The 27,973-nt window shown below is 40.5% G+C and overlaps 1 protein-coding gene across 7 annotated transcripts in view; it reads right to left on the bottom strand.

Annotated features, from left to right (window-relative positions):
* The window catches only part of ZNF410 (zinc finger protein 410), a 40,635-nt gene extending 12,781 nt beyond the window's left edge, over window positions 1-27,854 (bottom strand). For 5 of the 7 annotated variants that reach the window (XM_027119958.1, XM_027119962.1, XM_027119961.1 and 2 more), the window contains exons 1-7: window positions 27,747-27,854; window positions 13,096-13,278; window positions 12,009-12,144; window positions 8,789-9,007; window positions 7,353-7,544; window positions 3,928-4,078; window positions 3,285-3,466 (exon numbers count right to left, since the gene is read on the bottom strand). In XM_027119958.1, coding sequence (XP_026975759.1) covers window positions 3,285-3,466; window positions 3,928-4,078; window positions 7,353-7,544; window positions 8,789-9,007; window positions 12,009-12,144; window positions 13,096-13,128 — 913 coding nt within the window. In that variant the 5' untranslated portion in view covers window positions 13,129-13,278; window positions 27,747-27,854. Of the gene's footprint in view, window positions 1-3,284; window positions 3,467-3,927; window positions 4,079-7,352; window positions 7,545-8,788; window positions 9,008-12,008; window positions 12,145-13,095; window positions 13,279-27,321; window positions 27,707-27,746 lie in introns of those variants that run through there. The other 2 variants (XM_027119960.1, XM_027119959.1) reach the window with 2 other exon arrangements.
* Window positions 27,855-27,973: the final 119 nt, after the last annotated feature.

Raw genomic sequence — 27,973 nt, 5'->3', positions numbered from 1 at the left:
CTGGCTGCTCACCTGTATCCTTTATCATATCCTTTATTACATAATAAACTGGTAGACATGTTTCCCTGAGTTCTATGACCTGTTCTAGCAAATAACTGAATCCGGGACGGGGGGGTGGGGTGGGGGGGGTCATGGGAACTCCAATTGGTAGCCAAGTCAGACAGATGTTGTGAGTAACCTGGGGACTTGCTACTTGCAATAGACATCTGAAGTAGGTGGCAGTCTTGTGGGGCTGAGCCCTTAACCTGTGGGATCTGACGCTGTTTCCAGATAGTGTCAGAATTCAGTTAAATTATAGACACCCACCTGATGTCACAGAGACTTGCTTGGTGTAGGAAAACACATTTGGTGTCAGAACTGTTATGAGTGTGACAGTGTGAGAGAGTAAAGGAGAAAAACAGAAACTCAGCAAGTAAGGCTGGTATGGTGAAAATACAGAAGCTGGGCCTTGAAGGAGGGAGGAGCACAGCTCTAGATTATACTGTTCTTTCAGACTGTACCACACGGTTTAACGTTTGTGATTTTCCAGTGGTCTGTAACTTTTTGGAAAGCATATCTGTATACTCACACTAACCCCAGAATGCCAGGCACTCCAAAAGTCGCCGAATGAATGAACAATATATTCATACATATGATAGAATAAACACCAGGAAAACAGAAAATTGCAGTTAATAAATAAGGTTAAATGTTTAACAAGATGAACTCAAGAACCTCAGAAAAAGATTTCAAAACAGATTCATCAGAATCTAGTGGCAGGAATCTCATCAAGCTGCCTTAAGTTAGAGGGCCTTCCTATTTGGAAACTGAGAGGATGGTGATTTTGCTGCAATAAAGAGGAGGAGGAGGTTCAAGAGGCAATGCTGCATAATGGTTGAGCGTGAGCCAGTTAGCCCTGAGTTCAAATTCTGGCACTACCACTTACCAGTATGGGGAAGATATTTAAAACCTATGAGAATCAGTTTTTCATCTATAAAATTAACATAATACAACCTCAAAAGATTATTTTGAGAATTAGATGAAATGATACAAGTTAAATATATTTAAGCATAGTGCCTGGCACATAGTAAGCCACTAAAATTGGCAGCTTTAATTACTACCGTTACTACTAATAAAGATCTGAGGTCAATTTTGACATCTGAGATAAAATGAGTTGTCAGCACTTGAAAATAAAATCCTTGCAAGAGCTTTGGAGTCAGATCAGAACTCAAATGCCAGTTCTACCATTTCCTAGCTGCATAATGTTGGGCAAGTTCCTTAACCCTCTAACCTTCTGTTTCTCCATCAATAAACTCAGTTATCTAAAGCATAAAGGTACCTTGAAGATTACATGAGATAATGTATATGTGCTTGGTACATATTAAATTGCCTTAATAAATGCTTTTTATTATTATTATTTTTAATTTATTTATTTTTGGCTGCGTTGGGTCTGTTGCTGCACGCGGGCTTTCTCTAGTTGCGGCGAGTGGGGGCTACTCTTCATTGTGGTGCACGGGCTTCTCATTGCGGTGGCTTCTCTTGTTGTGGAGCACGGGCTCTAGGTGTGTGGGCTTCAGTAGTTGTGGCTCACGGGCTCTAGAGCGCAGGCTCAGTAGTTGTGGTGCACGGGCTTAGTTGCTCCGTGGCACATGGGATCCTCCCGGACCAGGGCTCGAACCCCTGTCCCCTGCATTGGCAGGTGGATTCTCAACCACTGCACTACCAGGGAAGTCCTAACTTTTATTATTATATTAATTACTGAGATTCAGATCTGTGAGACATCCAGGAAGAAATGATTAAATTGAAGCCTGAGACTGCAATGAGACAGCACATTGAGTAAAATGCGAGAAACCCAAAATTCTGAAATTGGTCAACAATTAGATTAACAAGGCAGAGCTAGCAAGAGTCAGAATGAAGAGAGAAAATCAGGTCACACTCTGAATAAAAGAAAGCATTTTAAAATATGTTCACTTTTATCAAATGCTACAAAGATGACAAGTGGCACAAGGATGAAGAGGTTACTGAATTTAATAAGGCACAGTGAATTCTACTACTTTCCTTAACTATTCAGCTAGATGTTTTTCCTGTTCTTTTATTCAAACTGCTTTCTTAGAGCAAGAATACTCTTTCAAGAAAGAACTGAGGGGCTTCCCTGGTGGCACAGTGGTTGAGAATCCTGCCAAGGCAGGGGACACAGGTTCGAGCCCTGGTCTGGGAAGATCCCACATGCTGAGGAGCAACTGAGCCCGCATGCCACAGCTACTGAGGCTGTGTGCTGCAACTACTGAAGCCCATGCACCTAGAGCCCATGCTCTGTAACAAGAGAAGCCACCGCAATGAGAAGCCCGCACACCGCAACTAAGAGTAGCCCCCGCTCGCCACAACTAAAGAAAGCCCACGTGCAGCAACAAAGACCCAACCTGGCCAAAAATTAAATAAATAAATAAATAGAAAGAAAGAAAGAGCTGAGAACAGAGCTATTCTGCCCTAAAATATATCCAGTGGTAATGTCAATCTAGAGGGAATCATAGGAACATGCGCAGAACAAAGGTGGCTTCAGCTTGGGCTTCACTTTTTAAATGCCATTTATTTGTACCTGCTATCATTTTAGCATGCAAGAATAAACAAGGAAGAGAAAGAGAAAGTGGGAAGAATAGTTACATATCCTACGGTAGTAGTCTGGGTTCAGTGATTAAGCTCTGGCAAGAGACTTAGCACAACTGGGCCAAGTGGCTTGGAAAGTCACCCTTAAGCTTTTAGATTAAGAAATCAGGATATCTTTCTTTTGCTCCGTTGATATTAACATGCTATTTGACTCAGGACAAGTCACTTCTCCATTCTGTTTCTCAGGCTGTGAGGCTCTAACAACAAAGTAAACTCAAAGTCAGGGATTAAGCTTAGCTTTTGTATTTCCCCTCACCTTACCCCCCATTTAGTGCCTAGAACAGAATCTGTGTGGTTTGTGTAACTCAATAAATGTTAATGACCAAAACTACAACTGTGTTAAGTTTGAAGATATTTGGAAAGGCTCATTTCTGTCCATACATGATCATATCATTGTTATCAGTGATGGTCTTATATCCCTTCCTACTTAAGGCTACCAGAGACAGAAATCAAACTGTCCATTCTCACACAGAGGTGACAATAAATGTTACTGAAAGAACTGAAAAGTGCCATGAGGCATTTGAAAAAAAGAAATTTCATCCTCAGAGTTCTAGCAACAACCCCAACCTTCGTCTCCTAAGGACAGCCAGCAGGCCCTGAGCCAAGCAGTAGACGGCCTGTGGGAATGCTGGGGTGGCACACACCTGTGTGGATGCGCAGGTGGTTCTTCAGGTTTCCAGCTGTAGTGAACTGCTTACCACAGTTAGACTCGGGGCACATAAAGGGCTTCTCCCCATTGTGGGTCCTCATGTGCACCTTCAGCCTCTGCAGTACATAGAAGCTTTTCCCACAACCTGCTGCAGGGCAGATAAAGGAGCGGTCGTTTCTGGGGGGAAAAAAAAAAAATCACATACGCAACAATGCCTGAAAATGCTCTTTGCTAGAGAAGACAAGTCAAAGCTCCTACTGACTCTCAAGGCAGACAGTAAATCCCAAATCTAGATGTATCAGAATCACCTGAACTACAGATGCCCTACTTCTTGAAATACTGATTTCACAGGTTTAGAGTGGGGCTTAAGCTTATATACAATTTTTAAGTTCTCCAAGACTTTATGTTTTATGATGAGATTTGAGAACTCTTGCTCTAAGATATTTAGGTGCCAAATGTTTGAACAAGGTAAATGAGACAATGCAAATGTTTCTAGTAAAGAACAAAAGACATCTTAACCACAAGTGAGCTGGAGCCCCTGCTTTCCTTTAATCTGTCAAGTGGAGGGACTTCTGTCAAGTTCCTTCAGAAGCATCAACTTTCTTAAGCTCCAAGTATGGAATCTCAGGTTTGCTCACCGATGAGTTTTGAGGTGGTACTTAAAATGAGCTGGCCACACAAATGTCCGGTCACAGCCTTCAACTGTACACTTGAGCTTCTTCTCCATTTGAGGAAGGGGCCCAGAATCTTTCGGTTGCCCATCACCAGAACCAAGGTGGACATTTTCTCCTGTAATAGAGTCACATATTTATAATCTAGGGAAGGATTCCACTCAGATACTTTGGTTCAAACAATAAAGCCACTCCTAGTGATCATTAATCACATATCGATCCTTCATCTTCCCCAGCTTGCTTTGCATTCATTTAACAGAAGTGAGAGGGCTCTATATCCCCATCCCCTTACTTAATCCACAGAACTACAAAAAGCCACAAGACTAGGCCTCTTTGGCAAATGTAAGAAATATCCAAAATGGTTTCATATCAAAAAGCAGAGTTCAACCTATTTTGCATTACAGATTGGTAAGGAAGCAGGTATGTCAACACCAGGAGTGGGGTCCTACAGAAGATGACTTAAAGCTCTAGGTAATAAAAACTTGTATTTTAAGGAGAAGCCGCCCGTCTGGCTTAGCTGTGAACTTACAGTAGTAATTTCTTTTGTAGATGGCCATTCTTAGATTTCTATCTTCTGAAGTCAATTTGGCTGTTTCTATCATTCTAGAGAATAAGAATCACCTTCTAATTTCCTGTACCACCCCTCCTTAGTTACAAAATATCTAAGAATGCAAAAACTCAGCTCATTTTCAAATTTCTTACCACATTTTTAAAAGTTAGAGATAATACTGCTCAAGTTTTTTGTTCAATAGAATAAAAGGAGGGGAGGAGAGGAGCATATGGTTCAGTGACTTTCTTAAATTTAAACGAAATCAGTTAACTAAATCTTTAAATAAATTCCAGATTAGCAGGTGGTGCACCCTTTCCTTCATTTTCTTCAATTCATAGTTGGACATCAATGGAGAAAAACATTCACAACCACTTAATTCTGTTATAAACATATGGAGTTTATCTTTCCACTACATACACCTTAGGAATAAGATTCATATTTCCAAATTTCCCTCTCAAGAGCCAAGAGTAGGATAATATGTTATACATATCACACTCCCGGGAACCTGACAGTTGATCAAAGGCAGTTTCTGTCCCATCTATTAACCTTACTTTCTTCCTGCCCTACATTCTCCTTGCTGTACTTCACCAAATGCTAATCATAAAACTAATTGCTCCAAGGTCAGAGCAGAACCTAAGATGCCTTTTGCTAGTTAATATTAATTAACTTGTTCTTTTTAAATATTGTCTTGTTTTTTTGTTTGTTTAACTGAAACATGGGTAAATTTTAAACAGCACAGAAGTGCGTATACTGTAAGGAAAATTTCCCACTAACTCTAGAGCTCCAGCTAATTAATTTCTAATGAAAGGTCTGTAGAAACCCATGCTAATCCAGAGATTTAAACCAGTGACAGGACTTCCCTGGTGGCGCAGTGGTTAAGAATATGCCTGCCAGTGTGGGGGACACGGGTTCGAGCCCTGGTCTGGGAAGATCCCACATGCCACAGAACAACTAAGCCCGTGTGCCACAACTACTGAGCCTGCGCTCTAGGACCCGCATGCCGCAACTACTGAGCCCATGTGCTGCAACTACTGAAGCCCGTGTGCCTAGAGTCCATGCTCTGCAACGAGAAGCCACCGCAATAAGAAGCCCGCGCACCGCAACGAAGAGTAGCCCCCGCTCGCCGCAACTAGAGAAAGCATGCGCACAGCAACCAAGACCCAATGCAGGCAAAAAATAAATTAAATTAAAAAAAAAAAGTATAAACTGGTGACAGTTGGGGCTTCATGCATTCAATTTTGTAGATATCAATACAATGAGAACATTGATATAATCATACAACAGGGGGAAAAAATCCTTCAGAAAAGAGTGAGCTGTCTTGTATTTTGAGTCATTATAAAATTTCTCAAAGTGCTCCCTAAATTACTTTGTTTTTGAAAACAAAGCACTGTTTGCAGAAGACAGATTAGCTTAAAATGACCTCAGCCAATGACAGTTCTGGATATTTAGAGGTCATCTGATGAAATGGTTTCCCCCTCCCTCACCCCCCAAGAAAAGAGAGCAAGAGAGACAAACTCAACACCTTATATGGTACATGTTGAATAACACTGTAAACACGTTAAAGATCCTACAGTTATGTGGGCGAGGTCTTTACATTTGGGATATAATTTCCAGAGAAAGTAGTACTGTATAGAGCAGGTCAGTAAACTTTTCCTGTAAAGGGCCAAACAGCAGATATTTTTGGCTTTGAGGGCCATATGGTCTCTGTCACAACTACTCAACTTTGCCACAGTATCAGCCATAGACAATTAGTAATTAAAGGACATGCCTGTGTTCCAATATAACTTTATTTACAAAACAGGTGGTTATTGGCCCTTTGCTGACTCCTGATATACAGCATCACACACAAAATTAAAATATTTCTGTATTTCAACTTAGATGGAAGTGACAGTATGTTTGTGGTAATGACAGTATATACCTTATCTCAATAATTTTTTGTATTACCTTAATTGTCACAGGTTAATGAGAAAATACAGAGACAGACCTAAAACAAAAAATATTATGGCATGCTACACAAGCAAAGGTCTTGCAGTGGTTTAGGAGTGGTGTGAATAGAGCGATGGTCCCCAAGCTTTAACATGCATCATAACCACAATGAGGGCTTACTAAAAACTTCCAAGTTTCTGATTCAGTAAGATGAGACCTGATAATTTGCATTTCTAAATTACTGGTGATGCTGATGATCCAGGGATCACACTTTGAAAATTACTGGATAGAAAAAAAGTGGCACAGAGTAAATAGTACAGGCATGCTGAACTCAAAAGAAACCATACTATACCCTATTTGGATATTTAGGTCTTCTGGTGAATTGGTTCCACCCTCCCTGCCCTGCCCTGCCCACCCCCAACCCCCCAAAAAGCAGCACTATGGTAGCTGCTAATTGCTAAATCGCCATGAGCAGCAATTTAGTTTCAGCAAAACATTATCATCTGCCACACTGCCTTAAAATTAATTTTATTTTTATTGGTTTTATAGTTTTATTTCTATTAATTGATAAAACTGTCTTAATTTCATAACGGTGTAAAAGGTCTAAGTATAAGGACCATCACAATAAAAACAATTCAAGATAACACCAAGATGTGCGAAAAAATTTTTTCCTTTAAAAGGGGTTTAGTATACTATTTAAAGCTGACAATTGAGAATGCTAGTTCAGTTGATTCTGCACATGAATCTGGCATGGCTGAGTTATTTTTCAGAAAATAAGAAAAACAATTTACGTATTTCTAGCCTTCTGCTCTTACCAATAAAGTAATTTGGATTATATGCAACTCAAAATATAGCCACTGTATTACCAAAATCTCTGCACAGAATACTGGAAAGGAAAACACCACAGGGGTCTCACCATTGCTGCTGGTTTTCGCATTCTTTGCCAGTTGTGCACGAGTAGCAGCAATCAAACTGTCATGGGCCAACTCCTGAACCCGGAGGAACCATGGAATGCTACTGTCTGTGCTCTCACTGGAGAGGAAATCATTCCCTGAATCCTCTGCCTCATCTTGTACAAATACTAAGTGTTCGGCTGAAGAGCCCAGACCTGGAAGAAACAAAGAGGATATATGAAAGTTAGCCAACAAGTAATGCTTTGATTGGCCCTGGCTCAGAAACTCTGTGTCCTGATCAGCTATTCCACACTTTCACCTCTCACCTCAAGCTTCTGTTCTCATACAAGATTAGGTTATCACCTTTCCACTCCCAGCTGACAGGCTGGTCTTTATCTTACCTACTCCTGTTTCAGAGGCAAAACGGTCTTTCCTAGCAACCAGGCTAACCCTCACCTCTAGAATCCCAATCCTATCTTTTAGTTTTCTCCTCTCCCAACTTCAACCCATTCCTCCTTAGTGGCCACCTTACAGCTTCCCTTTCAGCCTTTCAATCTGTCCAAGCTCAAGTCTCTCCCATCCTTTTTTTTAAAGAATAGAAAATCCCAACTATGTCTCTAAATATCACCTTCTCACCTGTTCCTTCAAAGTCATGTTTCTTGAAGTTTCTTAACTTCTAACTTGTGTATCTACTTTCTCACCTGCTGTCCATTCCCTATCTCTTTAACCCTAAGCTCCACCTCTACTACCTCAATAACAATTGCTCTTGCTGAGTTTGCCGGACATACACTTCCCAGTCCTCATCTCACTGGCCCAGTATGTGGTATTTGGCATGATTCTGTACCTTTTCTTCTTTAAAACGTTTCCTTCCTTGGCTCCCCCCACATCATTCTCATTTTGTTTTCTTGAGATCCCTCTCTCTAGAAGCTGCTTCCCATTCTTCTGTTACCCTCTTAAAATTTTTTTTCAGGGTCCCAGATTTGCCTTCTTTTCTGTTTATGCTCCAGACTACTCCTGAATCAAAGAATCCATGCTCATTGTTTCATACACTTCCTGAATGCTGATAAGCACTAAAACTACTTATTTCACAACAGACCTCTCTAGAACTCTGGATTCCTGTTTCTAACTCTCTAAAGGACACCTCCTCCTAAATGTCCCTGTGAAATCTCAATATCAGCAGGCACAAATTGGAACTAATCATTCTCCCGCAGCCCTACTCTTCCTGTGTGCACTATCTTGGTGAATGACACCACTTAATTTCCCAAACAAAAAATTTTTGAGTCATCTTAGAGTCTGCCTTCTCCCTCTACATACCCAACTGATCACCAAACGACACCAATTCTCCAAAATAATTAAAGAATAGTTTCTTTCCACTTTAAATATGACTAAGTTAACTATTCCCTGCTCCCCAGTTTTTTTTCTTAAGCATGAGCAGAAGTCAGAAAAGGGTAAAGAATACCTGCTCTTGTTAGGTTAAGAAGAATAAAAGAAGTGCTATCACTTGGCTGTAGATCTTGCAACAAGCTAGGAGACTCTGGAGTGGACAAAAACTCTGGAGACTTCTGTACGGTCTGAGCCCTCGTCTCTTCTCCGTCTGGACCCACATTCACCTGAAGGCTTCTCAACACAGCCGAGGAAGGAACCTCCTTGGAGGAGTTAGTATGATTTGGAGTATCATCTAGTAAAGGGAAAATACCACAGCTTTATGTAGCACCTATCTCCAAGGAGTTCACCATTTTGATATATGGTACCTAACTCCCTTGTAACATTCCTTAGTGGTAACTAACACCCTTGTAACATCCCTTAGCATCTAACACCCTTACAGGAGCAGACAGCATTTTCATTTTATAAATACAAAATCTGCCTCAGAAAAGAAGAGAGAGTGAAAGGCAGCTAAAGGGTGTCAACCAAAATGTGAGGGGCAGACTCCTCTGATGGTCAGTGGTAACTAATACGAACCATCCACATTTGGACATTGTAGACCTTTGTCCTTTTGAGGCCCCAAATCAGTATATTTCCCTTGAAAAATATAGTTACACAATGAATACAAACTCAAGAACAGGATCTAAATTTTAAACTATTTTTCTTGGGAAAAGATACCTCTCTCTAATTTTTATAACATGTATGTGACAGTTCGGGTGAGTCATTAGGGGAAAAATCACAGCCTGGGATATAACTGAAATTGTATAGAATCATGAGTATGTTTCATTATGGTTCTGGGTTTACACCAGATGTAAAGAAATAATTCAGAAGACTTGCTTCTAGAACTTTATTCTAAGGGAGGGGATGAATTTCCAAAGGTTTTAGTTGCAATATAATGAAGAACTGCCAAAAGTGCTAAAGCATCCGATGTTTTCAGGGGTTTCATTCATCTTTATAGAAGGCAGGTTACATTATTTTCTTCTTTCAAGGAGATAACAGGTAATGTTATAGAAATAAAGTGGAAGCCTAGGGACAGCAATGCCATTCCAAAGCCTAATGAAGTTGTACAACAAAGTGAATGAATTTAATGCCACACAACTGGTTAAATGGTAAATTTAACTGGTTAAAACGGTAAATTTTACATACATTTTACCACAAAAAAAACTGTTCTTAAAGTTCATAGCAGCACTGTTTGTCATAATACAACACTGGAAAATAACTACATATTCATCAGCTGTGGCATGGAAAAAGAAGTTGTGGTACACTCATATAACAGAATACTATATAGCAATGAAACCAAACAAACCAGAGCTACACACAAGGATGAATCGCACAAACATAAAAGGTACAACAAGATACACTCATATGATTCCACTCATTTAAAGTCCAAAATCAGCTAAAATTAGACTTGGGTGATTAAACTTGGAAAACAAAGAACAAATTTTCAAAAAATTGAGGGCAGTGGTGACCTATGGAAGAACAGAGGTTGCTTTTATCATGAAGGAACCCATGGAGGGCCTGGAAGCTGGCAACGTTCTACTTCTTGATTGGGTGGTGCTATCTCCTTTATAATAATTCTTCAAAAGGTATATCCATATAGTTTTGTGCTTTTCTGTGTCTATCACATATCCCAGCTAAAAAGAAAACATGTAGGTCATGCATGGAATGATTCACACATATTTGGGAGGAAGGGGAATGAGATTAGGGAGGTATGTACAAGATACATTTGTGTTTGTAACACTACGTTTCATGAGCTGGGAAGTGAGTACATGGGTTTTCATTTACTATTATCTATAACTGGTTGTCTAAAATATTTTAAATCAAAATTAAAACTAAAAGAAGGTAATGTAGAAAAGAAGATGGATGCTTTTGTTCCTGTTTTCATTTCCTCTATTATTGTCAAAATATTTATTCAATAAATTAAAATTGGGAGAGAAAATTCAGGAAAAAAAGCCAAATGAAGATCAAATTTTATTAGCACATGGAAATTTTCACATATTGAAAATCCATGGATTTGGAAACACTCCCAACACACCAGTAGAAAAATGGGACTTGAGAGATCAACGATGTGGGAAAGACAGGAGCTAGATAGAGGAACCTTAAATCAACACTGGTTGGTTGAATATATCTGCCCTTAAGTCACTTCAAAACTCAAAAAAGAACACCACTAGAGGATAGTAACCAGAAGACTTTATAACAAATAAGTTGTCACCAATAGGTGACCCTCCCCTGATTTAACATTAATATTCCAAATTTTAAATATTTCAATTTCTAGAAAATAAAGAATCCATTGCATCCAAAAACAATGTTTTCCTTCCTAATAGTTAAGTGATAGGATCTCCTTCTTCTCATCCAAAGCTAATCTCACTACCCATGCTCAGCATTCTACTTCCTTCTACCTCTCCTGGAGCCTCCTCACCAATTATCTACTCTTTGTGTAGATAAGAGTAGATGGGCTCCTTCCTCTTAGTATAAAACCACCCTCTAATATTTCAGATCTTAAAAAAGAACCCTTTAATGTACTTTATGTCCTTCTCTTTTTCCTTCCCATAGCAAGACAGCCTTTAGAAAGTATAGTTACTTCCTCAACTTGCACTGATACCTCAACCCACTGCAGCCTGGCTTTCCACTCCCTCTCCAAGGAGCAGGTCCTGCCTAGGTCAACAATGACCTCACTGACCCTATCTCATTGGGACAGTCCCTGTCTCACTGGGCCTCTTAGAAGCATTTGTCACACTTGACTATTCCCTTGGGTTCCATGCCTGCACTCTATGCCAGTATTCCCCCTATTGCTCTAGCCTTTCTTTCTTCCCTCCTTCACAGGCTCTCCTGCCTCACCCCATACCTTGAATAGGGAGTTCCATGCAGTTCTGCCTTGGCCTCCTTTTCTTCTCATTCTCACTCTATGGGTGTTCATAACCATTCCTATGACTTAAACTACCAATGCAGGGAATTCCCTGGCGGTCCAGTGGTTGGGACTCCACACTCTCAGTGCCAAGGGCCCGGGTTCAATCCCTGGTCAGGGAACTAAGATCCCACAAGCTGCATGGTATGGCCAAAAAAAATTTTTTTTTTAAATAAATAAATAAACTAACAATGCACTTATGAGTCCCATGGTTGCTTTTTCTCCACAAATCCTAATTTTTACAGTTTCTACCAGTCAGTTATAAAGTCAGTTATCACATTCCACCAGTACCACAGAGAAGGCTAAGCTCTTAAGACTTGTTTATCTTATCTCTGGTGATCTTAATTTTTACCTGGTAACATTAGCCGACTGCATTCTGAGGCCTCAGTCACTGGAAGGAGGGACAAGCAAGTAATGTCTTTAGCTTCTGATTCTACTAGCCCCTGTCCTAGTGGGATGGACGTATTCTGAACAAACTGTACCAGCAGCTGAAGGGGAAAGGGGGGGATGTGGAGACAACAAATAATACAGGTTATTATGAATGGATCTAAACCTCTGAATTTACCAAAAGGCAATGATGTAATTAAGTCTTGATTGCTCACTAGTCTCAACCTTATTCATAGAAAAACCAGATTAACTACAAAATAATATTTTAACTCATTTTTATCAAGTGTTCTAGATAAAAATTGAATCGTATAATTAACTTCTATCACCTTCCATAAAACAGAGAAATGATAAAAATAATTATATTTTTAAATGGTGGCTATTACAAATTCAACTGCATTGTACTGATTATATTTTATAAAGTACTCTTCTGTGTATAGGCTCTTTTAATCCCCACTGTAACTTAGTGAGATTAAACATGTATTTTAAAGACAAGGAATCAAGTTGAAGACACTAAATGACTAGTCCAAGGTCACATTACTAGTTAGGAGCAATGTCAGTCTTCATACTTAGGTAACATGATTCAAATTCAGTGATCTTTCCACTAAGCAACACACATGTTCTAAAATTAAAATGAGAAAAATTAATAAAAATTTTAAATGTTTAAATCCCCTAATCACATTTAAAAAGAAAACACTTTTAGATATATACAAAATTAATAAAAAATGGTTTGTGGTAGTAAATATTACATATATGTCATATACATAAATTTTGTCATTATGTAATTATGTAAATGTGTAATAATTTACACTTATTTAAATAACAAGTATAAAAAATCATAAAAGGTTAAGAATTGAATTTTTAAATTTTTGAGAAAGTACTTAGTAACAGAAAAATAATAAACTAGTAGTTACAACCAAAACCATATGGCCCACAAAACCTAAAATATTTATTACCTGGCACCATTACAGAAAAAGTTTGCTGACTCCTGAACTAAGAATAAACTCTGGAATACAGCCCACCAAAAGAAAAGAAAACCAGTTGCCTGGGCTCACCTCTGGTTTGGATTCTAACTCATCTGATAACATTGATTCAGCTTCCAAATCCTGTAGCTGTTCAGGGGACAGGTTAAAATTTTAATTCGGAGTCAATGACACCTTCCTGTTATGCTCATACTCCTCTAGGAAGTGTTATGCTTTTCCTGTAAGATGCTGGGCTGGGTGGGTAATTAATTTAGCCTAAAAAAGGAAAAAAGAAAGAGAGAGAGAATTCAGAGCAGTAGGAAAATGTAGCTAAAAAAACAAAGCCACTTCTTTACATATCCAAAAATCACAACAAGCAAGCAAATAAAAAATTCAGCCCAAAACACTTGTTTTAAAATAGAACAAGCCCAACAGATATCAAAACCCATAAAAAGTTGTACTTTAATGTAGAATTTCTAACAATCTATTCTAAGAACATAGAGAACAGACTTGTGGTTGCCAAGGGGGAAGGGGGTGGGGGAGAAATGGATTGGGAGTTTGGGATTAGCAGATGCAAACTATTACATATAGAATGGATAAACAAGGTCCTACTGTATAGCACAGGGAACTATATTCAATATCCTGTCATAAAGTACAATGGAAAAGAATACGAAAATGTATACACATACATATATAGGTAATGATATAACTGAATCATTTTGCTGTACAGCAGAAACATAACACTGTAAATCAACTATACTTTAATAAATTTAAAAATAAATAAATAAGAAAAGGTCTTAAGTATGGTAAAAGCTATATGCCCAAAGAATTTCACCTTATCATCTGTGATAATGACTGTAAGCAACATATAAATATAGATATTCAATTAGGTAATGGTTGATTATAGTGACATTGTATGACTTAAAAATACAGTTATGGGGCTTCCCTGGTGGTGCAGTGGTTGAGAGTCTGCCTGCCGATGCAGGGGACATGGGTTCGTGCCCCGATCTGGGAAGATCCCACATGCTGTGGAGCAGCTAGGCCCGAGAGCCATGGCCGCTGAGCCTGCGCGTCCGGAGCCTGTGCTCCACGACGGGAGAGGCCACAACAGTGAGAGGCCCGCGTACCACACACACAAAAAATAGTTATGAAAACAATGCAACAGAAATGCTAAGACATTAAATTACAAAAACTATACACTTGTTATTAAAACTAGTTAAGATAAGCACAGGAAAAAGTAAAAGGAAATTCACACAGCCATGATAGTCACTGTACTGGGTGGGTGGTAGGCTGGTGTGCCGTTTTTCTTCTCTTAATTTCCCAATTTTTTATAAAAGGTAATTACACAGTCAAAATTTGAACAGTGTTTCCTCAAAGTAGTATCCTCGGGACACTCATGAAGCTGTTTCCCCCCCCTTACTTTATATTCTTTGGGTTTTTTTTTTTTTGTTTTTTTACGGTACGCAGGCCCCTTCCGCTGCGGAGCACAGGCTCTGGACGCGGAGGCCCAGGGGCCATGGCCCACGGGCCCAGCCGCTCTGCGGCATGTGGGATCCTCCCAGACCGGGGCACGAACCCGTGTCCCCTGCATCAGCAGGCAGACTCTCAACCACTGTGCCACCAGGGAAGCCCCCCCCCCCTTACTTTAAATTCTTACTTTCTTGATGACTATCCTTAGTGTTGTGTTTGGATTCCTTTTTCTTTTTTGTGTGTATTTATCTATTATAGATTTTCGGTTTGCGGTTACCATGAAATTTTGGTATAGTAGTCTATATATACACAGTTGTTTTAAGCTGCTGATCTCTTAATTTCAAATGCATTTTAAATATCCTGCATTTTCACTCTCCTCCTCTCATGATTACTGGTTTTGATATCATATTTTACATCTAATTGTTTTGCGTATCTCTCAACTGCTCTTGTGGATGGAGATGATTTTATTACTTTTGCTTTTTAACCTCCCTACTAGTTTGTGTGTGGATGATTTCCTATCTTGACTGTATGTTTGCCTTTACCAGTGAGCTTTCCCATTTTGTAATTTTCTTGTTTCTAGTTGTGGCCTTTTCTTTTCCACCTAGAGAAGTTTCTTTAGCATTTGTTGTAAAGCTGGTTTGATGGTGCTGAATCCTTTTAGCTTTTGCTTGTCTGTAAAGGTTTTGATTTCTCCATCAAATCTGAATAAGAGCCTTGCAGGGTAGAGGATTCTTGGCTGTAGGTTTTTCCCTTTTGTCACTTAAAATGTACTGTGGCACTCTCTCCTGGCCTGCAGATTCTGCTGAAAAATCAGCTGATAACCTTATGGGAGTTCCCTTGTATGTTATTTGTTGCTTTGCCCTTGTTGTTTTTAGTATTTTCTCTTTATCTTTAATCTTTGTCAATTTGTTTTTGTTTTTGTTTTGTGGTACACGGGCCTCTCACTGTTGTGGCCTCTCCCGTTGTGGAGCACAGGCTCCGGACGCGCAGGCTCAGCGGTCATGGCTCATGGGCCCAGCCGCTCCGCGGCATGCAGGTTCTTCCCAGACCGGGGCACAAACCCGTGTCCCCTGCATTGGCAGGCGGACTCTCAACCACTGCGCCACCAGGGAAGTCCAATCTTTGTCAATTTGGTTACTATGTGTCTCAGCATGTTGTCCCTTGGGTTAATCCTGTATGGGACTCTCTGCACTTCCTGGACTTGGGTAACTGTTTCCTTTCCCACATTAGGGAAGTTTTCAGCTATTATCTCTTCAAATATTTTCTCAGGCCCTTTCTCTCTCTCTTCTCCTTCTGGGACCCCTATAATGCAAATGTTAGTGTGTTTGATGTCCCAGAGGCCTCTTAAAATGTCCTTTCTTTTCATTCTTTTTTCTTCATTCTGTTCCATGGCAGTGCTTTCCACTATTCTTTCTTCCTGCTCACCAATCCGTTCTGCCTCATTTATTCTGCTACTGATTCCTTCCAGTGTATTTTTCATTTTAGTTATTGTATTCTTCAACTGTTTGGTCACTCTTTGTATTTTCTAACTCTTTGTTAAAAACTTCTTGTAACTTCTCACTCTGTGCATCCATTCTTTTCCTGAGTTCTTGGTTCATCTTTATGACCATTACTCTTAACTCTTTCTTGAGTAGATTGCCTATCTCCACTTCACTTAGTTGTTGTTTGGGGGTTTTATCTTGTTCCTTTGTCTAGAACATATTCCTCTGCCATCTCATTTTGTCTGAATTTCTATTTGTATTTTTATGTATGTGGTAGGTTAGTTACATTTCTCAACCTTGGAGAAGTGGCCCTCTGTAGGGGATGTCCAGATGTCCCAGCAGTACATTCCCCTCTCATCACGCAAGGGCCAGGGACCATCTGGTCACAGGGTAGATTCTGACTTGTGTTTGCAGACTCAGTTCCACAGGCTGTGAGACTGTAGTTTTCTTGCTTCTGGTGTCTGCCCCCTGGTGGGTGAGGCTGGGTCTTGGCCCTCTGGTGGGCAAGGCCGAGTAAAGGGGCATGTCTAGAGGTGGCTGTGGGATCAGGAAGTCTTTAGGCAGCCTGTCTGCTGATGGGTGGGGTTGTGTTCTTGCCCTGTTGGCTGTTTGGTCTGAGGCATCCCAGCACTACAGGCTGTTGGGTAGGGCTAGGTCTTGGTGATAATGACCCAAGCAAGATGTCAGCCTCCAGCAAGAGTTCACACTGATGAATACTCCCCAATATCTCTGCCACCAGTGTCAATGTCCTCAAGGGGAGCCAAAGCCACCCCCACCCCCACCCCCGTCCTCCCCAGGAGACCCTCCAAGACCAGCAGGTAGGTCTGGCCCAGGCTCCGATGAAGTCATCACTGCTTTTGCCCTGGGTCCCATTGCGTGCAAGACCTTGTGTGCACCCTCCAAGAGTGGAGCTCCTGTAATTAAGCCCCACTGGCCCTCAAAGCCAAATGCTCTGAGGGCTCCTCCTCCAGACATCAGACCCCGCAGGCTGGGGAACCCGATATGGGGCTCAGAATGCTCACTCCCATGGGAGAACTTCTGCAATATAACTATTCTCCAGTTTGTGGGTTACCCAGCTGGGGAGTATGGGATTTGATTATATCGCAAGTGTACCCCTCCTACCGTCTCATGGTTTCTTCTTTATGTCTTTGGATGTAGATTATCTTTTTGGTAGGTTCCAGTCTTTTTCATCAATGGTTGTTCAGCAGTTAGCTGTGATTTTGCTGTGCTCATGAGAGGAGGTGAGCTCAAGGTCCTTCTACTCTGCCATCTTGTCCTCTCATCCTCTAAATTCTTACTTTCTTAAAGCTTTTCTTTCAGGATTTTGGCAAATAAGTCCACTTTATTTCACACAATTTTTGCTTAAATTGGAAGCACTATTATATACAAAATAAGCATACAGTGTAAAATATACCCAGGATGGGAGTTTTCAATACATACCAAGGTAGAGTGGAAAGTTAGAATAAGAAAGACTTACTCTACAAAAAGGGCATTTAGAAGTACGTGAATAAATGTCTATTCTCCTGCTGGTTAAACCTCTCCCCAATGCTAGCTTCCAGAAATCCTCACTTTCATCATAAAAAAAATGTATAAGATGTAAATGAAAAGGCTCATTTTAAGTTTACCACATAAAGCTGTCATAAATCCCTGACTTTTCCTTTCACATACGTTTTTCTTATTCAAGCACTGTAACTGCTCAATGTAGTTTACCCATCCCTCTTTTCAGAGAGGAAGGAACCGAGGCTTAGTACAGCTACTTGCTCAAGTTATTAAGCTGCAGAGCCAGCATTCCCACCCACAGAGCAGGCTGGCATGAATAGTAATTACATCTCCCTAGGTCTGATCTTGAATCATCAGGATTCAAGAATTAAGAATTCCTTTTCCCCAATTCCAGCTCATTTCAAGAAGCCAAGAAATTACCAAATGTTTGCTTAGGTTAACCTTAGGGTTCCTCCAACTTGAAGATTCCAGGACTGTAAAATCTCTAAGAAACTAGACAACTATTTACTGTCCTTTATATTTGTTAGTTTTCTTAGAAACTGATGGCACTGGCTCCATTTCTGATATCCTTACCTAATGAAAATTTTAAAAAATTTAGTATATGAACATGTGTACCGAACAAGGGAAAAAATCAGATATACTATACTTTAGACATTTTTGCAAATCTGTAATAACAATTTAGAGAAGGGAGCTGCCACCTCTCTTACAGTTTAATAGATACCTCTAGATCACCATTTCTCATGCTCGTGGTTATCTGTGATGTTTCATTTTAGTCATTTCAATGATAATTTTTAAAAAATTAACACATGTATTTTCTGGAACAAATCAGTATCCATATTATAACTGAGTTCTACCACACAATTTTGGTGCCCAGTTTGTGGTTTGTATGTTTGCTGTATAAACAAAAGAGAGATGAGTAGGATGCAGCAGAATAGGCAGGATGACCTCAAAAGAATCTGTATTGGAGCACTCAGTACCATATCGAGTGTATTAGGTGGATCTCATCTTTAACACAGCAACTTGCTATGTACGTTAGCTGGAAATGTGATGGCAAATATACAATTTAAATTTTCTATTCCCAATTCAAGTTACCCACTTAACAGATTTCAAAAACTACAATTCAAATATTTTTTTACATTAACAGCTTCATTGAGATGTAATTCACATACCATACGGGTCACTCACTTCAAAAGTACAACTAAATTTTTTTAGTATATTCACAGTTATGCGACCATAACCACAATCAATTTTACAACAATTTCTTCACCCCAAAACAGAAACCTATTAGTAATCACTCCCCATTTCCTCCCAAACCTTCCACTGACCAAGCCTAGGCAACCACTAATCTATTTTTTGTCTCTATGGATCTCCCTATTCTGGACATTTCATATAAATGGAATTATATATGTAATCTTTTGTGTTTGGCTGCTTTCACGTAGCATACTGTTTCCAATGTTCATCCTTGTTATAGCATGTACCAGTACTTAATTTCCTTTTATTGTCAAATAATATTCTATTGCATGGATATACATTTTATTTGTCCATTTATCAGTTGACGGTCATTTGGGTTGTTTTCACAATTTGGCTATCATGAATAATGCTGCTATAACATTCATGTACAAATTTTTTTTAATTAATTAATTAATTTATTTTTGGCTGTGTTGGGTCTTTGTTGCTGTGTGCGGGCTTCCTCTAGTTGCGGCGAGTGGGGGCTACTCTTTCGTTGTGGTGCGCAGGCTTCTCATTGCAGTGGCTTCTCTTGTTGCGGAGCACGGGCTCTAGGCACGCGGGCTTCAGTAGTTGTGGCATGCAGGCTCAGGAGTTGTGGCTCACGGGCTTAGATGCTCCGCGGCATGTGGGATCTTCCCGGACCAGGGCTCGAACCCATGTCCCCTGCACTGGCAGGAGGATTCTTAACCACTGCGCCACCAGGGAAGCCCCATGTACAAATTTTTGTGTGGACATATGTTTTCACTCTTTAGGGTATACATCTAGGAGTGGAAATGATAGGTGATACAGTAACTGTGTTTAACCTCTTGAGGAATTACCAGGCTATTTTCCAAAGTGGCTGCACCATTTTACAATCTCACCAGTAGTGCATGAGGGATCCAATTTCTCCCTATCCTCTCCTTTTAAAATACACCTTTTTTTATTACAGCCATCCTAGTGAGTGTGAAGTGGTAACTCACTGTAGTTCTGAGTTGCATTACCTGATGGCTAATGATGTTGAGCACCTTTTCATGTGCTTATATGCCATTTGTACATCTTTTTTGGAGAAATGCTTATTCAGATCGTTGGCCCATTTTTAAATTGAGTTGTCTTTTTACTATTGAGTTGTAAGAATTCTTTATATATTCTAGATACGAGTCCCTTACCAGATATAAGATTTGCCCAAACTTTCTCCCTTTCTGTGTTATCTTTTTATTTGTAACACAAATCTTATCTTCTTCTGAATAAGCCAACTCTAACTCTACAAAGTTATCAAACAATACCTCACTGAAATTGGCATTCAAGGACTTCTGGCCAGTTTTGGTTGAATATGAGATCTGATTATCATAAACTGCTTCACAATGCCTTCACATCACAAATACTACCTTGTATGATATTCTCTACAATGCTATTACTAAAGTTAAAATATAGAAACAGATTATATATAATAGTGAATCCAAAGCTAAATCTTTCCACTATTCAGATCAACATTAAGTATTTCATTTCAGTAAAACAACATCTCTACAACATAATATGAATGTTAATTTGGATTTTCTTGGGTTTTGGTATGGTTTACGTCTATATACTTACTCATAAAGATATAAATCCATGGTAACAACGGACATAACACTGATAACCTAAACTGTATTATATACATGGTTCCTATGGCCATCAAAACATATTAGATTGCTTAAGAAAACAACCTTGCTTCAGCATATATTTTTAAAAATTCCACTGACCCTACCATTGCTAGTACTAAATTATTTGTAAATTTGTTTTGATTTTATAGTTGATTAAAAGGTATAGGGGTTCAACACAGGAGGGATAAGGATTACCTAGCTTTTTTTTTTTTTTTGCGGTACACGGGCCTCTCACTGTTGCGGCCTCTCCCGTTGCGGAGCACAGGCTCCGGACGCACAGGCCCAGCGGCCATGGCTCACAGGCCCAGCCGCTCCGCAGCATGTGGGATCCTCCCGGACCAGGGCACAAACCCGTGTCCCCTGCATCAGCAGGTGGACTCTCAACCACTGTGCCACCAGGGAAGCCCGATTACCTAGCTTTTCGTTTGAGTATATTTAAAGTATTTATGATAAAAATAATGTACCAGTATGGGGTTGGGGGGGAGTGTCCAATGCAATGTCTTTCCTTCAAATGCAATTTACATGACACTAGAGTGAAAGACACTGCTTTACTCAAAGAGAAGCTATTTTCAAGATAATTATGGGTCTCAGACGAAATTTCTTCCCAGGCTTTCTTATATTAATTAAGATAAGAGATTAGAGATGCGATACCAAGCAGTCGCCTACATCACCCAAAGTCCTTTAATTGGACAGTAATATTTGCTCATTTTTATTTTGTATCTTTACCCAGACAAAATTTGTATTCTTATTTCCTTCTAAATAGAAAAATTACTAATTTAGCTCCATAAAAAATAAAAGAGATAATGATATTTAACTATCAGCAATAAAGGTCAGGCACATCAAATCCTATTTTCCACAAATCATAACATAAATAAGGAATCTTGGCTCCGGATGAAGAGTTCATAACAAAACTAACTGATCTCAGAAACCGAAGGATTGGTCTAAGTATACTCTTCAGACCTTTTCTCCCTCTACCCTTGGCAACAACTAAATTTTACTATGTGCATGGTTCCCTATGGCCATGAAAGCATATTAGACTGCTTAAAGGAACAATCTTGGTCTAGCACATATTATATTTTTTAGAAATCCACTGACCCTACCACTGTTATTATTGAATATATTACCCCATAGTCAGCCTAAGGGTTAAAAAAAATGCACGCAACACAAACCTTTGCAATGAACCAAAGCAAAGAACACAAGAAGCCCTGAAAAGTTCTGGGAATAAGTAACAACAGCAAAGTTGATTTAGGACAACAGCAATCTCTATGGCCATCCTGAAAACAACTCTCTTTCTTGTTTTTAGCCAAATAAATCCTGGGAACTGAAGTTTGATAAATTGTATTCTTTTTATACAGTACACTCAACATCATCCAGCAAATTATGCATTAACACTAAGGAGCTGAACAAGTTTAATAAAGAAGTTGAGATGTTTAAAAAACAAAAAATCCAAGGTCTCTAAAGCAGGAATCTAAATTCTGCCTCTGACTCGTTGGTTGAGACCTGGGCAAGCTATTCATCTTCTTGGCCCTCGGAAACTTATCTGAAATACAGAAATGAAATAGGTCTACCCTAAGATTATTTATATATCAGGCAATAGAAATAATTACAAAATTCTTCAGAAACAAAGTTCTGCATAAGTGCTTAAGAAACAAGTAAATCTATCAAACGCTTAATATACTATAAAAGGTTAAGAAATCTGCTTTTTGTTACTGAGTCCAAATTTCCTATAGAGCAGTGGTTTTCAAACTTTTTTGACTGCAACCCACAGTAAGATACATTTTCCATCATAACCCAGAGAATGAAACACACACAGAGATACACACAAATAACATATTTTCATAAAACAATAAAATACTAACATATAATAATCTCATGCACTTTGAATTTATTTTTAAATAAGATCCACGAAAATGTTCTCACAGCTATTAACAGGTTATGTCCCACAGATAGAAAAACACTGTAAAGTATTTTCAAGTGTCTAAAATGCATATGTTTAACACAGAATCAGTCTTAAAATATAAAGCCATAGATAATAAACCTGCTATAAGTACATATTACAAACAATCAGCAATTACCATTGATAAAAGTCTTGGTGAAATTGAGATTACTTAAACCTCAAACCTCCTTGAGGTCTGCAAAGGAAAATACTACACACTAGGCAAAGAAAGACAAAGTAGTTTTTCTAATTAACCAGTCTTTGGTCCCACACCCTAATGAAGAACTCTCATATACTAGACAGAATTAGTGGTAACACCATTTCCCTAGAGTAGGTATGGCCTAAAACCAATGAAGGCTACATGAAGAAATACTGGGAGGGAAAAACCAATCCAAAGTAAACTAAGCAAGCAACAGGGGAACAGAGCTGATACAGGTCTCTTGCCTTAGTCCTGACTACCATACAGAAGGGAGTGTATTCCAAACAGAAAGATGACCGGGGCTTTAATACTCTGCATCATGAAAGAAACAGAACAGCATTGTGTCAACCTCCAAAAAGCAATGTGATTCCACCCTAGAATACAAAGCCCAGAATACCAGTATTGCTCTTATCCTCTTGAGGGAGGTAGAAAATGCCTTGACCTTGACCCGGTTTTGGAAAGAAGGGGAAGACTGAGGGAGGCTTGAGAAAAAAGAGGGAAGAAACTGAGAAACACTGTGCTCCCGCAATTGGTCACTATTCATAAAGGTTAAAATAAAGCACATAATTTCAACCAAGAGGACTAGTCTCTCTTACCATGGGCCAATCTGCTTCTCAGCTCCCCCGAAACCTGTGGCTGACCACAGATACAGACAAGAACAAAACTCAGTTAATACTTAAAAAACGCAAACAAAATTCTACTAATGTTAGTGAATTCCAAAGACCAAAAATTAAAATTTAAAAAAGAGCAGTTTAAGTTTTGGCATAAAATGGTAGTGAAAGGAACAGAAAAACCAAGTAACTTTTTTTTTTTTTTTTGCGGTATGCGGGCCTCTCACAGTTGTGGCCCCTCCCGTTGCGGAGCACAGTGCGCAGGCTCAGCGGCCATGGCTCACGGGACCAGCCGCTCCGTGGCATGTGGGATCTTCCCGGACCGGGGCACGAACCAGTGTCCCCTGCATCGGCAGGCGTACTCTCAACCACTGCGCCACCAGGGAAGCCCCCCAAGTAACTTTTTAATATCATATCTAGTATATGATATAGCATGAGAGTTAATTAAATTCTAATGATAAAGTGGTAACGGGTACTGATAAAAGACATTTGGAATACAGAACTGTGAAGCCAGAATGAATCTCAGAAACCGTAGCATTCATCCTGCGCGCGCTTTCCCTCTTCTCTTCACAGGATCTTCTGGGGTGCTCCATTCCTATAGCCCTGATTTTTATTCCGGTCACCTCCCCATTTCTCTGCAATCCTTCAGAGACAAATTTAAGCCAATGATCTTCATGCTGCTAAATTTAATGGATACTTTGCTGCCCTAATCTTACTTGACCTTTGCAAGGGACAGCTATTATTTTTGACTGTTCCACATTCATTCCCCCGTTTGGGTGACAGGATCCACATTTTGTTGGGGGATCTATCCCTCCCCCACTGGATACATTCTGAGTGCGATTATAGATTAAGGTGTTCTTTTCTATCCTGACCAACTGCTGGATACCCAACCCATGATGAACAAATCAGATACTCTTCCTCAGAACGTGAATTCTAAAAGAAGTAACTAAGGTGGAAACTGCTGTAGCAGCCCATTCACTCCAGTACTGCAATTAGCAGCCTCCCCTTGCTCAGATTCCTGTCCTTTTCAAAGCCAGGGCCTTCAGCATTTCCTTTGATCCTGTCAGCTGCCCACATCCTTGTCATAAATTCCTCTTCTCCTCAAGTAAATTGGTCATTTGCAACCAGAGCCATAACTGATATTTTCCCTTAGAAGTACTGCCTCCTTCCTCAAACACTTTACTTACTCTCTTTTGCTTCTAAGATACTTCTTATTTTAATCCTACCTCATTGGCCATTCCTCCAGTTTCCTTCGATAACTCCTATATTCCTCCTCCACTCATCCTCTAAATATTAATGTTCTTCAGGATAGTTTGCAGGCCAGGCCCTCTTCTCTTGCTAGACTCTCTTCCTAGTGTGAACTCATGGCTTTAAATGATACGGTCTCCAAAATTTTTATCTATAGCCCAGATATCTCCTCTGAGCTGCAAACTTGTACATAGGAAGGATTGCTTACTTGACATCTCTACCTCATGTTTTGATATCTCAAATTTAACATGTTCAAAATGAATTCTCTCCCAAGCCTATTTCCCATCCTCCCCTGCCAGCCCCTCTGACCACAACCCTCCATTCAAGGGAGGATCACCATTCACCCCATTTAGAAGTCACTTTTATTACTTTATTTCCTTTGTTCCCAGTATCCAGTCCAGCTGCAAGTCTGGACTTGATTCTGTCTCCAAAAGAGATCGCAAATCCACCTACTTCTATCTCTACTGCCACTACTCTACTCCAGGCCACCATCAACCTTGCCTTAAAGTACTGTTACTGTCTCCTAACTGGTCTCCCTGCTTCTATACTTTGCCTCCCTCCATTCTCTTCACATCACTTAATATCATCTTAAAATGTGAATTTTCACATTTTTTTTTCACGTGGCTTCCCAATGCATCTAGAAAAAATCCAAACTCCTTATCCTGGCCTATAAGGACCTATGTGATCCATTCCTGCCTCCATTCAACCTCCAGCCAGATGACTCTCCCTTAGTTCCTTGAACATATTAAGCTCTTTCCTATGTTAGGGATTTGCACACATCATTTCCTCTACTTAGGAATGCTTTCTCTTCCATTGCTCTTTTTCATTCTTCAGGGCTCTACTTAACTATCAACTCATGCAGAAACGCTCTGCCTGATAACCTTATCCAAGGAAGGTTCCTCATACCCCCACTTTTATTTTCTATCTCTGCTGTCTCCATTACAGCACTTACCACAATTTCTAATTCTTTTGTTTTGATACAGTATTCACTTTTTGTCTGGCTACCCCCTAAATTGTAAGCTCCATAAACAAAGGCAAGAACTAGCCTGTCTTGTTCACTACTGTATCTCCCAGAACCCAGAACCCATCACCTAGTGCCTGGCAAAGTATTGTAGGTAATTCATAAGGAATTTAGGTCTCCAAGAGTCATTTCTGATACTGTGAAGCTCTGAGACTGTCTTTAGTATGAGTTTAAAGGGCTTTTATACAAACTTCCTGTAAGCAGCTAGTAGGCACTGAACAAATATTTGTATAACGAATGAATGACTCCGTGAATCATACCCAAATTTTTGTCTCTATTTCTGACCTCTCTCTGTACTCCAAACTTTCATTTCTAACTGCTTGCTAAGTAACCCCATGTGGATATCTACCTCAATTTTAACAATGTCCAAAATCCAGACTGTCACCTTCCCCACCAAACCTGTTCTTCTTCCTGTATTATCCATTTCAGTTATTGCCCAATTGTTCTCCCACTCAGCTACAAATTCTAGGTCTTGAACAATCTCTCTCATCCTCCATATTTAAATAATCCCAGTGGTTCTGATTCCTCCAAATTTACTCCTACCATAATGCCCTGTTTAGGTTTTTCATTATCTTTCAACTACACTATGAAAATAGGCTTCTAACTGGCCACCTTGCCCTTAAAATTCCCCTTTCCATTCCAACTTTTTTTTTTTTTTTTTTTTTGCGGTACACAGGCCTCTCACTGTTGTGGCCTCTCCCGTTGCGGAGCACAGGCCCCAGACGCGCACGCTCAGCGGCCATGGCTCACGGGCCCAGCCGCTCCGCGGCATGGGGGATCTTCCTGGACCGGGGCACGAACCCGTGTCCCCTGCATTGGCAGGCGGACTCTCAAACACTGCGCCACCAAGGAAGCCCTCCATTCCATCTTTTATGCAGCCACTCATCTTTCCAAAACACAGAAATGCTTACGTCACTTCCCTTACCCAAAGTTCAGGGCTTCAGAATTAACAGTCAAATCCCTAAGCATGGCATTTTAAATATTCAACAATATGTCCTCAAATACTGTTCCAACTGCAGCATCCACTATATTCCTCAATGAACCCTTTTCTCCAGTACACACTGGACTGGCTACTAAATGAACACTCCAACCTATTTTAGTGCTCAAGGTCCCTTTCCCTTGTGATAGTTCTCCAGTAATAAGACCCTCCAGTAATAAAACCCTCCAATCCAGCTATGATCTTTTGAAATCCTTTCCAGTCCTTAAAATCCAACTCATACGCCATCCTCCATGAAGACTCCTTTCCCTCCAGTCAGAACAAATCTGTCCTTCCCTTGGTGTTCTCACAACACAGTTTAACCTCTCTTTAGCAATTATTTCAGCCTGCCTTGGGAGTTAGTTGCATATTTTTCTCACTGGTTAAGGTTCATTGAATTTATCATCCTTCTCCCATCCTTCTCCCTTCTCCACCGATGCTTTGCACAAACTAAGCATTCAGGAAATATTTGCTGAATGAATAGGTAACCCCCTTCATTTACAGAGGGAAATAAAAGTCCAAAGCTAGACATTAACTTGCCAAAAATTAGACCTCTACTTAGATGTAAAACTTAAAAAACTAGAACCTAAATCTTTTGACTGCGAGTTTAGTTGACCTTGTCTCACACGAAGATAACACAAAGTGGAATTTCTCACTCCCTAAAAATAACAAAATGCCCCTGGCTTTATTTTAAAATGTTTCTTTTATTCTCTTTGCAAATACGCTGTGTTGGTCCTTGTGCCAAAGTGAGGAAGAAATACAAATTCTTAAGTTCCAAGTTAATGATATTTAACTTTCAAATGGTTCCTAAATGCATTTCAGAGCCTCATGAGCAAGTGAGATAAACTTTAATAAACTAACTGAATTCTTTTCTCTGAAGAAACTTCAACCTGCGAAATGCATAAGGCTGTAGACTCTCACAGCCCACACCCTCGCCTTGAAATGACACGCAAAGGAGAAACCAGTGGCCCAGACCCTCCGAGTCGGCAGCCTTCCTTCTTCTAGACCGAGAAAGTAAGCGGACGTACCAAAGAAGAGGGTAGGTCTGGGCTGAAATGTCCAGGGCAGAGTCGCCTTGACATCCTCGTTCCCCCATTACAACAGCCTAGTGAAGGGCCCCAAGGTCCACAGGCAGGCCTCGCGGAGGGTGCAGTCCAGGAGCCCCCGCCGCGGGGACTCGCTGACTCTTTCTCCAGGTTGGTCTTGTCCCCATGCCCCTGGCCCCGAAACCAAGCGAAGGAGCCGAAACATATGCCCCAAAAGCCCGCGAGAAGAGCCGAAGCCGTAGGGCTTCAGACCGGCCGCTCCAGATCCGGGTGGGGTGCCCCGGGGCGGTTTCCCTGTCCTCTCCGGGGGCAAACTCGGCCCAAGCCCCTGAGGAGCCAACACTGGCTCCCTCCCTCTCGGGGACCACCTAGCCGAGCGGGTCGATCAGGCCCACCCCGGAGCTCACCTTTCCGTCCCGGGCAGCCGTCCGTCCGTCAGTTGGTCCCGAATTCTGTCCACACAGAGCGTCTTCCGGCTCCCGCCGGAAGCAGCTCGAGCGCGGGACAGGAAGTTTGGCCGCCCCCCACACACACCCCCACTCGCTCGCCTCCGAGCCGGGCTGCGGCAGTCCCGCAGGCGGTTCCGCCCCGGGGACCGCTGGCCTGCGCGGCCAGGAAGGCTTGTTTCGGAGAG

This window comes from Aethalodelphis obliquidens, unplaced genomic scaffold (genome assembly GCF_003676395.1).
Source record: "Aethalodelphis obliquidens isolate GAN/ISIS:26980383/991018 unplaced genomic scaffold, ASM367639v1 scaffold21, whole genome shotgun sequence".
Classification (NCBI taxonomy): domain Eukaryota; kingdom Metazoa; phylum Chordata; class Mammalia; order Artiodactyla; family Delphinidae; genus Aethalodelphis; species Aethalodelphis obliquidens.
Note: the sequence above shows the minus strand (reverse complement) of the source record. Positions and strands in the feature narration are given on the sequence as shown.